General features: G+C 40.9%; 1 protein-coding gene across 1 annotated transcript in view; it reads left to right on the top strand.

Moving 5' to 3' along the window:
- The first annotated feature begins 3,517 nt into the window (after positions 1-3,517).
- Positions 3,518-17,500, top strand: part of LOC113653853 (POU domain, class 2, transcription factor 2) — a 36,436-nt gene continuing 22,453 nt past the window's right edge. Inside the window, exon 1 of the mRNA XM_027163707.2 lies at positions 3,518-4,464. Coding sequence (XP_027019508.1) covers positions 4,371-4,464 — 94 coding nt within the window. The 5' untranslated portion in view covers positions 3,518-4,370. The remainder of the gene's footprint in view (positions 4,465-17,500) is intronic.

Raw genomic sequence — 17,500 nt, 5'->3', positions numbered from 1 at the left:
TCACTGCATCTTGCCTTGTCTTGCAAGGTTTATTCTCTCTCTCTCTCTCTCTCTCTCTCTCTCTCTCTCTCTCTCTCTCTCTCTCTCTCTCCCCCCCTCTCACCGTGTAAGCAATAGAGAGGACGCTGTTAAACATTTTTCTTCTCTCTTAATTGTTTTGACTTGTGCCATTGGCATCCCGATTAGAGCCCATTGATTTCCTGGTGCTAAGTGCATTGATTTCTACATTTCTTATTGATCTCGGTTCTAAATCTACCCACACATGGTCTCACTGCACACAAAGTGACTGAGAGAGAGAGAGAGAGAGAGAGAGAGAGAGAGAGAGAGAGAGAGAGAGAGAGAGAGAGAGAGAGAGAGAGAGAGAGAGAGAATCAGTTAAGGGTATTAGATTAAACTTGTTTGGATTGATCGACAAGGAGAAATTGAATGTTAAGGATGTGTTTAATAGATTTTATTGATAAAGAATATAAAAGAAAACTGTTAGATTAATGGACTTCAAACTAAACTTTGGTTATATTTAAACAAACTGGCAAACAATTCTTATTTATATATATATATATATATATATATATATATATATATATATATATATATATATATATATATATATATATATATATATATTGTGCTACTTCCATGAACACAAACACACAACACAAGCACAGCATGCTACAGCCTATTCACTCATTCTCTGCCTCTCTACCACATGTGTTACATGTGTTGCAACTTATAAACACACACACACACACACACACACACACACACACACACACACACACACACACACACACACACACACACACACACACACACACACACACACACACAATTTCTCTCTGTTGCCAAGCTCCCAGACTGAACCACCACTCTTATCCTTTTCTCGTGTTGATGGAGGCTCACATACTACAGAGGCTACAGTTTCACTTGGTTTTGATTGTGGCAACACTGCACAGCCCCAAGGCCCCACAGTGCACAGCCCCACAGTGCACAGCCCCATAGTACACAGCCCCACAGTGCACAGCCCCAAAGTGCACAGCCCTGAAGCCCCACAGTGCACAGCCCCACAGTACACAGCCCCACAGTGCACAGATCCACAGTGCACAGCTCCTGATCACACCCTAACAGTGTATGGTATTTGTAGGAGATCTTTTTATGCTAAAGCATACAAACTGGAAGCTGTCACAAAATAGGGCATCTATAGCACACAATAACATGCTGTAATGTAAACCTACAGAAAATCAAATATATCAGAATGTTTTATTTTATATTACATATCAGAGTGAGACAGAGTAATGGTGATGGGCTGATTTTACTTACAGTATAGCTGAGGAATACGAGTGCAAGCTCCAGATATTTGCACAGTCCACTTTCCAGCATTCTGAGGTTATACTGATGGCAGAGAATTTGTCAGTGAGCTAAAGGTGATGAAGAAGCCACACCATAAATGCACAAAAATGACTGCAGCTAGTTGAAACAGTCATACCATAATGTCAAGCCCACGGCCAACATAATGGATATGTATTAGAGCTATTGGCAGAAGTCGAGCTGCCTATTGACAATGTGTCAGCACTGATCATTAGGCCACAGCGACTGTGTGTTTGTTTGTGTGTGTAGTGTATAGTGTTAGCTACATGATAGTGTGAATGTGGGCAGTGATATAATTGTAAGCTGCTATTGATTGGGGCACTTTGTTATGGATGAGAGGGAATTTAATTCAACCAACTCATTTGTCAACATGGCATTGCTATTTAACAATGAACTCTGCCTCACACTCTGTTTCTGAAACACACACACAGCAACAAATAGTACAACCTAGAAATAATAATAATAATAATAATAATAATAATAATGTTGTCAAAGTTGTGTTACTATCGTTACTATTGATGTTATTATTATTGCTGTTACTATTTTTTATTTTTATTTTTTTCAAGAATAAGTTTAAGCCCTTCTGTAAATGTCTGAGCTCGTAAATGCTGTACATTATTCTGGGTTTTGTGGATATTACTTTGTTCAGTGATGAGCAACGAGTTGGCCATTGAGCCTTGAGCCTGGTGTGGTATGAAATGTCAGAAGTGGGGTGTGTGTGTGTGTGTGTGTGTGTGTGTGTGTGTGTGTGTGTGTGTGTGTGTGTGTGTGTGTGTGTGTTGGAAGGAGAAAGTATTTGGCCAAACTCTATCTTCAACCTACCTTCCTTCCCTCTCTACGCGATAGGCGCACAAAACACACTATACAAGAAATAATTGCTTTTGTCTGGAAGGAGTTTGGATGGAGGGGGCTGCCCCTTCTGCCTAGGGGGGATCGGGATGGACAACTAGTCGCTTCTCCATATTTCCTCCTTTTCTCTTTCCTCCTGTGTGCTGGACACAAGGATGTCATCTGTCAAACAGAGGAGGTGGCTGTGGGTGGGGGTGATTTTAGGGAAGGGGTTGGGGGGTTTGGGGCAGAACACATATCTTTGTTGCACTAGATAAGAGCATAAAATGAGCATACAGCATTTTATCCGAATAATCTAAAGCTTATTACTAATGACATAATATTTTAATCACGATTTTGGCTTTTGTCCTGAACAAATCGTTTACATCTAGTCATTAACAATACAACCATTTTTATGAGAAGGGAATCATAATTGATCGATATGTCATTAAAAACAACCGCAGGACGAGAGAGAGAGAGAGAGAGAGAGAGAGAGAGAGAGAGAGAGAGAGAGAGAGAGAGAGAGAGAGAGAGAGAGAGAGAGAGAATGGAGCTGTACGCTGCGATTTTCCCGTATTGATTGTAATGTTTAGCGTATAGATTTTTCTATTTTAAAAATCTATGTCGGCAATAATCTGGAGTATAAATGTGCGGTGCAGATTGTAGATTTGTGGACTGGGATGGACGGAAGGAGGGGAAATACGAGAAAGTGGGCGAGAGAGAGAGAGAGAGAGAGAGAGAGAGAGAGAGAGAGAGAGAGAGAGAGAGAGAGAGAATGAAACGACACACTGCTCTTTCACGTCCCACCTACGAGCCGCATGAAACTTTTGTGGCACAAACTAGAAGCCACCAATTTCACACACACACACACACACACACACACACACACACACACACACACACACACACACACACACACACACACACACACACACACACACACACACACATGGTGTGGAAAATGTGCGCATAATCAGCTATCGATTAGCGGATCACCGCAATCATCTGAGACATCATAATGAAGCGTAATCAAGAGATCAATACAGACGAGAGCCTGGCTTTATATAGCATTAGTAACAGGGGGAAATAGAGGGGGAGAGAGAGAGAGAGAGAGAGAGAGAGAGAGAGAGAGAGAGAGAGAGAGAGAGAGAGAGAGAGAGAGAGGTTGGTTGCAGGAGGCGGACAGAGCGCTTTCCGTACTGCTGGGATGCACACAGCGCGAGCTGGCGGCCTTGCCAAAATATCTCTCTCTCTCTCTCTCTCTCTCTCTCTCTCTCTCTCTCTCTCTCTCTCTCTCTCACACACACACACACACACACACACACACACACACACACACACACACACACACACACACACACACACACACACATAAACACACAGACGGATGACGGGATAGTCAAAGAACCATTTCCTCGTGAATCGGTACCGTGCTGCTTCTTCAGTCTCTGTTAGCTTTAGAGAGAGAGAGAGAGAGAGAGAGAGAGAGAGAGAGAGAGAGAGAGAGAGAGAGAGAGAGAGAGAGAGAGAGAAATGTCCAGTTTATTGTATTTGTTTATTTATCGCTTGCGTTTAATTTTTGCTCCGTGATGACAGAAAGTGAGAGATGCGACTTTACTCCGGTTTGAAGCTGAATTATTAGACATTTTTAGATTTACTGTAAGAATGTTGACGTGCGCGTGCGTGTGTGTAGCAGAGAACCAAACCTGGTCAACCAAAGTATGGCTTTAAACAGCGTTTTCTTTGCGGCTCTATTGCAGTTTTTGCTGACTTGTACAAGACGGCGGCACCGGATCCGTTTGTGTGCACACCTGTATTGAGGGGTAGTGACAGGGCAGATGTAAAAGTCGGTGTAACGGTGCTCACTGTACAGATACACTCATTACCTTCCGTAGCATAAATAACGAGCTGCCTGATGCTCTTCCTGTCTAGTTTTCTGTTTGCTCGTCTTCAACTCAAGCCCACACACTAAAGCAAAACACCAGCGCGAGCGCACCGATGTAACAATGACACAAAGGCACAACACCAAAAGTAAAAAGGCGCAGTAAAGCCGGCGCACAAACCCGTCCATGTACCACAAAAGTAAGACCAACAAGAGCAACCAAAGAAGAAGAGGAGAAGGTAAAGGAAGAAGGACCGAAAGCAGGAAGCTGTAAAGCCACGCGCAGCGGCGGATCATGTTCGTTCCTCTGCCGGTGCCGTTAGTGCTGCAGAGAGCTGCTCCCGACCTCTGGCGCCTAAAAGCCCCGCTGTCTCTGCGCTCCACACACGGTAAAAGCCCTTCCACTCTGCACTTCACACAGCTACCGACATGCGTTCTAGTCATTTGGGGAAACAACATTTACTTAGAAATTTCAGCTTAAAAAACAAAAGCTTATTTTGTTATTAGCGACGCACAATCATCTCTGTTCCATTTCACACGAGTCCGACTTTTATTACCCTGCTCAAGGTGGACACGGCTCTCGTCCATCATTTATTCGTTCTGTCTATTCGGTGTCTTCGTTCTCATTTCCCGCCGCTCTGACTCAGGCTGCGCGCGCGCTTGTCCGGTCGGGAATATTCATGCTAATGTATCGATCCCGTCGGGATCAATAAGGGCACCGCGGGAGCGCACGAGACACGGAGGGTGAGAATTTAACGACGTCGCTGAAAAGAATCCTACGGAGACCCTGAAGGGACTTTTGAGAGAAAAAAAATCTAGTGAAAACGTAAATTATCTCATGTGAATGCAATAATCTTCCGTTTTCCTTTTGAGAATTTAAGTGGAATCCAAGCAAGAACTTTACACCCTCTTCATATATACGTATAACTAACAAATAGCCTACGAATGATCTCATCCATACAGGACAATTTAACATCTCACGCGCTTTTTAAGTGTTTTTTTTTTTTTTGCACAGATCCCTTCAGGTTCTCGTCAGAAATTTAAGAGAAAACTGCGCGACTATAATTAAGACATTTGTCTTTTTTCTTTCCTTTCTTTTTTACTCTATATTTTCCATCGTGCCGGTGTTAACCCTTCCCACACCAGCAGGTTTTGTTTAGGCGATTAACTGGATGTTGGAAGTCACATTTCTTAAGACACCATAGAGTTTTATTAATAACACCATTTAAAAAGCACGACTTGAGTTCCCACTTATAACGCAGCTCTCATCACTCTGTGATCCTCCCACTGCTGGGGTGAGAAGGGGCACCTCTGAATTTCACCACAAGAAATGCACTTACTGATATTAACAGACTAATTTGGCCATGATCCAGATGTGGCCGCATGCTGATGTGTTTTCTCAGTGTGTTAAATAGGGTTTGTTTGGTGGAGAGATGCCTCTCTTTAGATGAGTATGTAGGCACCGACCTCAGACTTTAGAGAGCAGTTGGCTGAAATGTATTGGCTTTGAATTCAGAGGTGAAAGTCATCTAATCAGATATAATAAGTAATATAGGAAAAAAACATGTTGATTTTTAATATATGTGTTTACTTGTGAAATCTCTCTCTCTGTGTGTGTGTGTGTGTGTGTGTGTGTGTGTGTGTGTGTGTGTGTGTGTGTGTGTGTGTGTGTGTGTGTGTTCCATTCATGCCTGGGTTTGGTGCAAGATGTGTTTTGCAAATAATTTCATCATAAATGAAGCTAATGTTTGTCCTCTGTATCCAGAATGTCATGACACTTGTCCCTTCACTGCTGTATTTTTGTGGATGTTATTTCACTACATTATTAATGAACATAAATAATCACCACACTTTTGGTACCTATTTATGTAGATGTTCTTATCTTATTTTGCACTGTACCTTTTGAAAGCGGGTGGTTAGAATATATGGTTTATATTTTTGTTGAAAAATCAGACAGCGAATGAATATTTTTGGAATGTGAGATGGATCATAAGCCCCGGTTGTGGACACCAGACAGCTCTGAATGGAGCGCTTGCTTTTGAACAGGCGATGAGATGCTGAACGAATGTGCGGTTTGTTCGAACACACACCCATATGAATCAAAGTTAAGAGAAGTGCTAAAAACTCCACTCAATGGTTTTCATGATCACAACACCGGTTACATGTAATAATATTTTTAATTTTATTCTATTGGGTATTTTGTTCATTAGAGAGTGAGGCCTAGACTAGGGATTTATGGACCAAGAGTTTTGATTGTTAATGTGTCTGAACTATGATGTGTGTACAACATGCGATCAATGTAAACATGAACCCAGCAGAAGCACAGAGTCTTAATGGAAGCCTTTGATACAGACAGGATATGAGGTGACGAAATCCAGTTGTGACCCTTTGCTCAAAGTTTAATATGTATCCTCCAGCTTTTGACCTTCTGCTCTGAACATGTATTCTGCTTCTATCACACACACGCACGCATGCACGCACACACGCACACCACACACACACAGACACAGTGTCACCTTCTCTGCCTTTACCAGTGAGAGTGAGTAGGAAGGTAAATAGCACACTTTGTGCTCAGCACCTGACAAGATGTGTGTTTATGTGTATTTGTGTGTTTATGTCTGCTTGTGTGTGTTTATGTGTATTTGTGTGTTCATGTGTATTTGTGTTTGTGTATTTGTGTGTTCATGTGTGTTTGTGTGTTCATGTGTATTTGTGTGTTTGTGTGAATTTGTGTGTTTAATTAACCTGCAACTCGTATTGATTATAGAACACATACAGGCTTGTGCATGCTTAGCCGTTTTAGTTTGTGTATGTGTGTGTGTGTATAGATCGGATTTGTTCAGGAGTGTTGGCTAGTCACAGTGCTAACATGATTGTGAATGACAAAATGTCCACCAGGGTTTGTTAGAGACATAATGGGGAATCAATAGACACAACAGAGATGTCAATACAACACGCTTTATTGCATTAAGCTACTTCTTCCATCCCCGTCCCAACACCTACACTGTGCCTCTCCACCTCTCCACCTGAGATGTGAATACATACACACAGACATTTCCATATCAGTGTTTTTGTCCATCATTCTAGCTTACTTATTTTCTATCACAATGACTTTCTGTCTTTCTGCAGTTTAACACACACATTATGGTTCTCTAACATGTTTAACATTCTCATGTAAGGCCTCCCACTGAGCACCTGGATCTCCTGATCTGACCCATCTCTATCACTCCTTCTCTCTCTCACTCTTGTGTATCCATGGAGACATTCATAGTCCATTAAGAATGTGCCAATAAAAAAACATGCAGGTAAACACATTCACTCCCACAGAAGCATGACCTCACTAGCACCACGACCATCAGCAACAAAATGGACCTCATTTTAGCACTGTGTATTTGTCTTTAACAGACTTTGTCTGGCTGGACATCAGGAATGGATCCTGTTTTTTTTATTCCACTGCAAATTTCTCTCTCTCTGTCTTTCTGTCTCTCTGTCTCTGTCTCTCTCTCTGTCTCTCTCTCTCTGTCTCTCTCTGTCTCTCTCTCTCTCTCTCTCTCTCTCTCTCTCTCTCTCTCTCTCTCTCTCTCTCTCTCTCTGCTGATCCATTTTCAGCCCTATGAACCTGATGCCACACTCCATCTTTCTTAATGATCACTTTTCAAACAACTACTGCACTTTTCCTTCTCACGCTGTTCTCTCGATCTCATGACCTGTTTTTCCTCCACTCTGGTCCCTTGGTTGTACCTCGCTATCCATCTGTGTGTCTTTAACCACAACATTTTATACTTCTCATTCTGTAGATTTTGTTATGGTTAGCTTCTGATTGAGGGTCAATGCTCTTTATGTCTATTAATTGAGCTGAAGAATTAGATTTCACACCGTACTGATAGAACTAGTACACAGACACTCAAATAATTCACACTTTCTCTTTGTGAAAATGTTCCCCTTTTTTTACACTGTGTATGTGTGTGTGTGATGTGTGTGTGATGTGCGTGTGATGTGTGTGTGTGTGTGGGGGGGGGCAGTGTTTGGGCAGGAGGAGGCCAGTCGTGGTGTTACAGTCAGCATCTGAGGGGGAAATTTAATATCCACCCCACAATGTATGAGCAGTGAAAATGGGATGGTGGGAACAATGTTATGTGTGAGAGAACGAGTGTGTGTTAGATGGAGAGACGCAAAAGGACCAGCTTTTAATAAATCTGAGTGCCTTTCGCACTTCAATCTCATCAAAGTAACCACATCCTCAACCTCCTCCAAACAGACGGGGACGGACACACACACACACACACACACACACATACACAATAATACATTTGTGCACTCGTCTACATTCATAAATATACACCAATGCTTCATGAAGATTGGAATCTGGTCAGTGGGCAGCATTACTGGGATTTTTAAATTTAAACAAAATATTTATTTGTGTGTGTGTGTGTGTGTGATGTGTTGTGTACGATTTCCTTATTCTGTGTTCGGCAGTGTGGCACCATCCAGGCTTCTTCTTCTTCTTCTTCTTCTTCTTCTTCTTCTTCTTCTTCTTCTTCTTCTTCTTCTTCTTCAGGCTGTTCCTTATGCAGAGGTCACATGGTAAATAAGCAGTGATGTTAGTCAGTGTCAGTGATGTTAGCTCTCTCTGTGTTGTACAGGAACGCTGATAGGCTGGATAGTTAATCCCTAGAAAGATTATTAACAGAAAACAGACTGTATACGCTAAACAAACACACACACACACACACACACACACACACACACACACACACACACACACACACACACACACACACACACACACACACACACACACACAAATATACACACACACACACACACACAGTGCTATTAAAATATTGTCACTATTAGCTCAAGGTAAATGGAAGAATTAACACTTTATAAAATATGAAATAACACAAGTTTATATATTCAACAATATGTAAACATTACATTTATAAATTAGGAACAGTTTAGGAAAGGAAACTTTGGAGTTTATTATGTGAGTTTATTGTGTGTGTGTGTGTGTGTGTGTGTGTGTGTGTGTGTGTGTGTGTGTGTGTGTGTGTGTGTGTGTGTGTGTGTGTGTATATGTCTGTGAGGTGTGTGAGGGGTGTATATGTGTACGTGTGTATGTGTGTGTGGTGGGGGGTGTCTATATGTGTGTATATTTGTGCATATGGGTGTGTGTGTGTGTGTATGTGTTTGTGTGTATTTCTATGTGTGTGTATGTGTGACTGTGTGTATAATTGTGTATATGTGTTTGTATGTGTGTATATTTGTGCATATGTGTATATATGTATTTGTGGGTGTGTGTTTATTTGTGTGTGCATGTGTGTATGTGTTTGTGTGTATGTGTGAATTTCTGTATGTGTGCCTGTATGTGTGCCTGTGTGTGTATGTGTATGTGTTTGTGTGTATATTTGTGTATGTGTGTATTTCTGTATGTGTGCCTGTATGTGTGCCTGTGTGTGTGTATATTTGTGTATATGTGTGTGTTTGTTTATATGTGTGTGACTGTGTGTGTATATTTGTGTATATGTGTGTGTGTTTGATTATGTGTGTGTGTGTGTGTGTGTGTGTGTGTGTGTGTGTGTGTGTGTGTGTGTGTGTGTGTGTGTGTGTGCGGGGGGTCAATCCTCATTTGGAGTGTGTTTAGCCGTTGCCCATTCAGCCACACGCGTCTTGCCTCCTTTTGTCTGCATGCTTGGCTGGTGGGGGTCGACCGGATGACCCCTAACCTTTGCCCCTCCCTTTCAGAGTGATCCCTCTATTCATATGCACGTGCCCTTCACCCCTTCTCCTCCCTTCACCTGCCCAGTTCAGTCTCAAGTTCAAGTCCTGAGCCAAGCTGCTGCAGCGCCGGCAGACAGAGAAGGAAAGCCTTCATATTAAAAGAGCTGAGAGACAGAGCACATTTCTTCTGCTATAAAACTTACAGAATCCGTCGCTCAGATATTAACGCTGATCAAACAAAGAGTCTGATTTAATACACCAACCAAATCATCTTTACTCAGACACTCATCAATATTGTCAAAGTGGGAAAAAGTCTTTTAATATCTAGATAATTGTGATTTCAAATGTTCATTTTCCACCTACAATAATTAAATATGAATAATGAAATGTATTTATTATTAATGTAATTATAATTAATGTGATTGCCGTTTTTAATGTAATTATTAACTACAATCACATTAATTACAATTACATTAATAATAAATACATTTCATTTGTGGCTTCAAAATAAATAACAAATGAAGTTCAGGTTAAACTTTGTGTGTGTTGGTGTTGTCTGTTGGCAGCTGATTTGTGTCTTGACCTCTCTAGTGTGAGGAGACGAAACAGAGACAAAGACACAAATGTCAAAGATTTTCATCACAGAGAGTAAACTAAAGTCTCTCAGAGAGTCGACAGATAATTGAGGCTGTTGTCACATGTAGCTGTTCTTTAGAGCACAAAACGGACTGATTAATGGAGTGACCTTGAGCTTGGGGTTAGAGATGAACAAGTGCTGGAAATATATAAAGAAATAAAACGGGGCTTTATTCGAAATGGAAATATTTCACCATAGGATGAAGGTGATGAGTCAGAAGGTGTGTGTGTGCTGTATCTTAGTTTAGAGTCAGTCAGGAATCGCAGTTGTGTAACTGTTCTGTTTGACATGATTAAACACACTCATTACTGTATGTAAATGTCATTTTCACATTTAAAGGAATATATGCACACACACAGACACACACACACACACACACACACACACACACACACACACACACACACACACACACACACACACACACACACGTGTTACTAGGCTTGTGTTGATTTGAATGCAGTGAATTAAAACATATGTATATAAACATAAACATAACACTATAAGAACATTATCACTACAACTTTACAGAAATATAACCACAAGGAGCTCTTTCTGCCCTCAGCGACATACGTGAGCTCACAGACGCATGTGATTCACTGTGACTGACAGGAAGTACGTCCACATTACCTTTAAACATTCTTTATCATGCCACACAGGAGACATTTTTACTGTTCATCATGGTCCCAGACTGGTCCCCACCAATATATAAAAACTTTTTTACACACACACACACACACACACACACACACACACACACACACACACACACACACACACACACACACACACACACACACACACACACAGACCATTCTATCCTAAAAGCCCTCTTTTCCCCCACAATTTTGTGCATTTCTCCCTCTCACCATGCCTCTGCTTTTATATACGATGGCCTTGAAAAGCACCACACAGATAATAACACATAAAATGTGCTTTCAGTACCTCAAATCTCATCTTCCTCTTCCTGACACGAAACTGTATAATGCCGCTTTAGGTAGCGGTGTCTATCTGCCGTGTTTTTGCTGAGCAGAGCCGTGACGCCTCGGTTCCTTTATTTCTCATGTACAGAATAGTTAAAAGACTTATCAAGGTAATGTGGGGCTGTAAGGTGGAGCAATCCATCTGTGTTGATTAAATAATTTCCAGCATGTAGGCGACAGCGTAAGCTTGGCCTTTCACATTCCTCACTTAAATAAAGAAGCATTGACATTCATCCTTACCTTCCTGACAGATGCAGCTGAATAAATAAATAGCCAGATAATAAACAGTAGGAAAGAATGAGGGAGAAAGGAATGGGTTACTTTTTTAACAAGACTGGTACTAGATCTTCCTGTGATTCTCTGTCAGCTAGTGAGATGCCCAATTAACAGAAAAGGGTGTGGGTGGAAATGAGAAACGACTCGTCACCAAACCACTCAAACCACTGCCTCCACATTTACCCCCTCCTTTTTTATGGCCCCATCCCCCTTTCCTTTATCCTACCCCCAGGATAGAATGTGGGAGGAGACAGGGGTAGTGCGAACACAGGGCTGGGTCATGAACAGAACTTGTGTTGGAGAGGGAGGTGTTTTGGGGGGAAAGACAGAAAACATTAAAATTCATGACCTTTTTTATTTTACTTGCTGAAAATCAATACTGTCTACTGTGAATGAGGTGAACAGTGGACAACAACAGTTGCAGTTCAGGGCTAGGGTGATGGAGAGGTGGGGGAGAGATGGAGGAGGTAAAAATATTCAGGGTGGTGGTGAAGGTGGTAGAGGAGGTGGGGGTTTGGAGGACAAGAAGGCTGCTGTTCATTAAATGTAAAGAGAAATGGCTGGGGCAGGGGGCTATTGTCCAAGTGGATGAGGAGGGAACGCCATAAAAAAACAGAACGTATGAAAGAGCCACGTGTCACTGTGATTCGGTATATACACACACAAGCACTTTCCACTGACAGTTATTAATGCGGCTAATAACCACAATAAATAATATATAAATAATAAATCAGTTCAGTGTTACACCTAAAACCTCAGTAACTACAAACAACCACAAGCATGCACGCACACACACACACATACACACACATTGTCAATACTACTCATACACTGTGTGTGTATGTATGTGTGTGTGTGTGTGTGTGTGTGTGTGTGTGTGTGTGTGTGTGTGTGTGTGTGTGTGTGTGTGTGTGTGTTTGTGTGTGTGTGTGTGTGTGTGTGAGTATGTGTGTGTGTGAGATGTGTGTGTGAGGTGTGTGCGCGCACGCGTGTGTGTGTGTGTGTGTGTGAGTATATGCGTGTGTGTGTGTGTGTGTGTGTGTGTGTGTGTGTGTGTGTGTGTGTGTTTGTGTGAGAGGTGTGTGTGTGTGTGCTAGAACTACATATGATTCTATAGAGACAGGTGTCTTCGTGTACCTATAGGGCTCAGGCAGTTGGTTACTATGGGAATAGGTGTGAAGGGCTTGGCTGAGGCTTTTTTTTTTGATGTGGGCAAAGCATAAATAATTTAAGGAGGCAGCATTGAAATGCAAAGGTTGAGGTGTAGATATGTGGACCGTATTGATGTTTGTGAATTTCATCATCCACTCAGTAAGCTGTTTCCATCTCTAGCCATGCAGCCAAAATGTTACGGTTGTCCATTATTATGGATCTGAGACTGATAGCCATGAGCTGATCTAACATCATTAGAACATCAGACTGTGGTTAACCACAATGCTAAGTGCTCATGAATCCATGTCTGCTTTGTTTAAAATCAAAGAGCTGGACAGTTAGGACTTTATATACTGTTTTTGGTTCAATGTTCATTTGTGGATAAATTCAGACTTTCAGGGGTTAAATGATTGCTGCCATGTGCAACGGTTTCTCTACATCATTATCTGTGAATCTTTTTAGACCTCTCTAAAAACAGAGCACATGCTTCCAGAGTTTTTAACGCAATGTTTATTGTATAAGGAAATTCAGAGGTGCTTCTCTAGTGGCCCATGGAGCCTCATTAAAGAACTAGTTCTAAATTTACACTGACAAGAAACACAGGAAGATCCTTAGCTGTTTACATTTGATGGTAATAAATAATAAATCCTAAACATCCTTAACTGTTCTCCTCATACATGCACATGATAATTTAAAACACACAGTAAGATGCATGTGATCCTGATGAAAAAAAGGTCACAGAACATGAACTTCACTGAATTTAATACAATTTAGTTTCATTTATTTGTATCACTTTTAACAATGAATATTGTCTCAAAGCAGCTTTACAGAAATATAAAAATTTGAATGTTTCACATTAAGTTACTATTTATCTCTAACTTTAACCCTTAGTGAGCAAGTCTGAGCTGATGATGAAGCAGAAATGAGTTTATTTGGCACTTTTACAAGTGGTTTGTTGAAGTCTTTTTATTTCATGCCCCACATTTACATTTTGCAATGACTTAAACTTTCCTCATGATTGTTGTCTCTCTTGAGTTTAAAACTGTAACCTGGACGGGTGTGTGTCCAAAACCCCAGAGTAGAGATCGACAAAACTTTACTGGTTAAATGACATGGACTGATGATCCACTTGTTAAAGAGTAATTTTACATTTTAAATTTTAAATGGTAAATTTTTCAGTCTTAACTCCCTTGTATATATGATTTTACTTTAGGCCTCATCTGTGTCACCTATTTACACCATGTTGTGAGTCATTAGTGTCAATTAGGCCGATATTTGTGACAATATGTGTTTACATATTCTATCTTCAGAAGTTCCTGAGAAATGTGAACATGCACAGGTGATAAATGAAGAACTGATAAATAGCATTGCATTTCTGTATAGTATTAAAGTCTGTCTGTCTGTCTGTCTGTCACATACAACACTGGTTATTTCCATAAAGAATTTTTTTCTTGTTAACAAAAACAAACTTGTTAGCTGGGATATCAGTTTGCATGAAGACATAAAACACAGGTGATTGTGGACCCAGGTGATTGTGTGGGTGTGGGTGTATCAGTGACTAACACCACTGGAGAACAGATGTGGGTGTGTCAGTGACTAACACCACTGGAGAACAGATGTGGGTGTGTCAGAGACTAACACCACTGGAGAACAGATGTGGGTGTGTCATGTGATTGAGGAAAGTTTATGTAAATACAGAGCAACTTTAGAACACATATGCTATGTCTCTTCTTCTCATATGGAGCATTTGTTATGACAGCCTCATGTTAACATTATTACTATGGCAACCATGAGTAAGAGCACCTACGGATGACTTTATATTAGAGACAAGATCACTAATGACGTAGCTTTAAACACAACACCTGGCCATTATAGTGGATCCTGTAGCTACGTTCGTAACTGAGTGAGGTTATGGATTCATTTTGTTTGATTTCATAATTAATTTCATGCTAATTTATGTTTCTTCAGTTAATATGAAATGACTAGATTTCACAAAAGAAAGACACTGTGTGTGTGAGTGTGTATGTATACCAGACTATAACGTTATTGCTCTCAGACATCCAAAACCCATCCCTATGAAAGCTCTATGTTCACCTGGTGGACATGAATGTAGAAGAATACTCAGAGCAGGAAGTATAACTTGCTATCCTACACTTTCCTGTCTCTAGGTCTTAGCACACATGTTGCTTTTCCTCCTCATGTCTTGCCTAATTTCCAGCAGCTCTTCTGCTCTCTCTTTTCCCTCTCCATCTCTTTCCACCTCTCTCTCTCTATTGATCTAGTCATAGTTTTCTGTCTTCAGTGTGCTGGCTGGCTGGCGTTAATCAATACAGATAATTGTCTGCCTTCTACCGATGCCAAACAGTCTGTGTTTTTCTGAATGAATGCAGGGCTTCCCTATACACACACACATACACCCACACATACACACACTCGCACACCCTACTCGCCTGGGATTCTCTCCATTAATGACAGGAGATAACCTGTTTCTTTACCGACTCCCCCTTTACACACACACACACACACACACACACACACACACACACACACACACACACACACACACACACACACACACACCATCCCCACCGACTTCTCTGCCCCTTCTATATTGATTACCGTGAGATATCGGCCCCACATGCCCTTCTCTCCAAGTATAAACACAGTGTGCACGTGGCCTGAACAATGCACACACACACACACACTCATAAAACAAATATTTGAACACTCAAAATGATCCTGTGCAGTTTAAATGGTGTGCTTAGATCTTACACTGTATGATTCTACATGATTCTACATGTGCTTGTTGGACATATGTTCATCCTCTCCTGTTCTAATGAGCTCCACTCTTCTGTGAAGGCTTTCCACGAGATGTTAGATTGTGGCTGTGAGGATTTGTGTTCATTCAGCTACAAGATCATTAGTGAGATCAGACACTGATAGTATAAGTGTGAGGAGGTCTGGGGTTCAGTCAGGGATCAGTGGGGTTCAGTCAGAGTCAGTGGTCTATGCAGGACACTCGAGATCTTCACTACAATAAGTTCCAGTGAAGGGAAACTGTAATACTGCAGTATGTGAAGACGTCCAACACAATCATGTGCTTTGAAGTAACAGTCTGGGGAAGAACCACTTGTGTGTATTGTTCGGGGTGCACATACTTTTGGTCATATAGTGAAAAAATGTGCAGGAACCAAAATACAGGAACAGTATAACCTTCATAAAGTTCCTGAACATTAGGCCTTCTGCTGAAGATTCACTCAGCATGTCATGTTTAGAGTATTACTGTGGTTAGTGTACATGTGGAATAGCAGCTTCAGACTTCATTATTTTTATTATGATCTTTAGCATTAATCCCAGGTGAGACCATGTTCCTTAAGCTCGGGGAACAGGGCCACTGCATCATAAATAAATCAATAATGAAAAAGAAGAGGTGTAAAGATGTCTTATCTGTTAGTGCCGTCTCACAGTGAACTGCAGTAACCTTAAAAATATCAACCTGTCATAACATAAACATTATGAGTAAAGTGAGTATTCTGTTGAACTGTCGGAGAAATTTGTTCTGGCTTATTTATATAAAAAAATCATTTAAAACACTAAATATGATCATGAATGTAAGATGGAATGAAAATGTCTATTTGAGAGACCTTTGCGTATGCAGACATTACAGGCTCTTCATGGTGTGACATAAATGTTGTCTGAAATAGAGTATTTTTCCTTTTCTACTTGATGTAGCATGTTTGTGATTCATATGTTGCCTCGTCTACCGACTCGGCACTCAGTGTTGCAGTGCTGGAGATCCGGCCATTTTATGTATCTTTTTTTTTTTTTTTTGCTGGTGCAATGAGAACGCCGCCTGATCCAATTTGTGCTGGTCACCAGTGTGAAATGGCGGTCGACTGGGGGACTGGAGCTCTCCAAAGCCTCTCTCACTCTGTCTATGTCTCTCTCTCTCTCTCTCTCTCTCTCTCTCTCTCTCTCTCTCTCTCTCTCTCTCTAACTCTCTCTCTCTCTCTCTCTCTCTCTCTCTCTCTCTCTCTCTCTCTCTCTCTCTTTCTATGGTGCCACTCAGCAAACACCTCACTATCCTGGACACCATCTTCTACCCTGCACCCAGCATGACCACAGACTTGCAATCAAGCCACCACACACACACACACACACACACACACACACACACACACACACACACACACACACACACACACACACACACACACACACACACACACACACACACACACACACAGAGACAATATTTTTATTTATAAAATATTGTTATTGAATTAATGTGTATGAGCCTCATAGTGTTTATTTATTATATTTATTATTTATTAAAGTGTAAAGTGTTATAATGTTATGTAACGTATTAAAGGAACAGAAAAATTATACTAAAATGGCAAGTAATAAAGTATGCAGTAGATAATAATAATAATAATAATAATAATAATAATAATAATAATAATAATTTTTTGATAAATTAATTAATCATATGTGATAAAAAGAATGGTTACAAAAAGAAAAACATCTGCATTTTGTCCGAGTTTCAGTTTTCAGAAACCTCACATCACACACACACACACACATGCACCATGTACATTCAACACACAACTGCTCCTGAGTATCATGTCCTTTAGTGAAGTGACTGTGCTTGAAGAC

This window comes from Tachysurus fulvidraco, chromosome 7, assembly GCF_022655615.1.
Source record: "Tachysurus fulvidraco isolate hzauxx_2018 chromosome 7, HZAU_PFXX_2.0, whole genome shotgun sequence".
In the NCBI taxonomy this organism is placed as follows: domain Eukaryota; kingdom Metazoa; phylum Chordata; class Actinopteri; order Siluriformes; family Bagridae; genus Tachysurus; species Tachysurus fulvidraco.
This window is presented reverse-complemented; position numbering and strand designations above follow the sequence as displayed.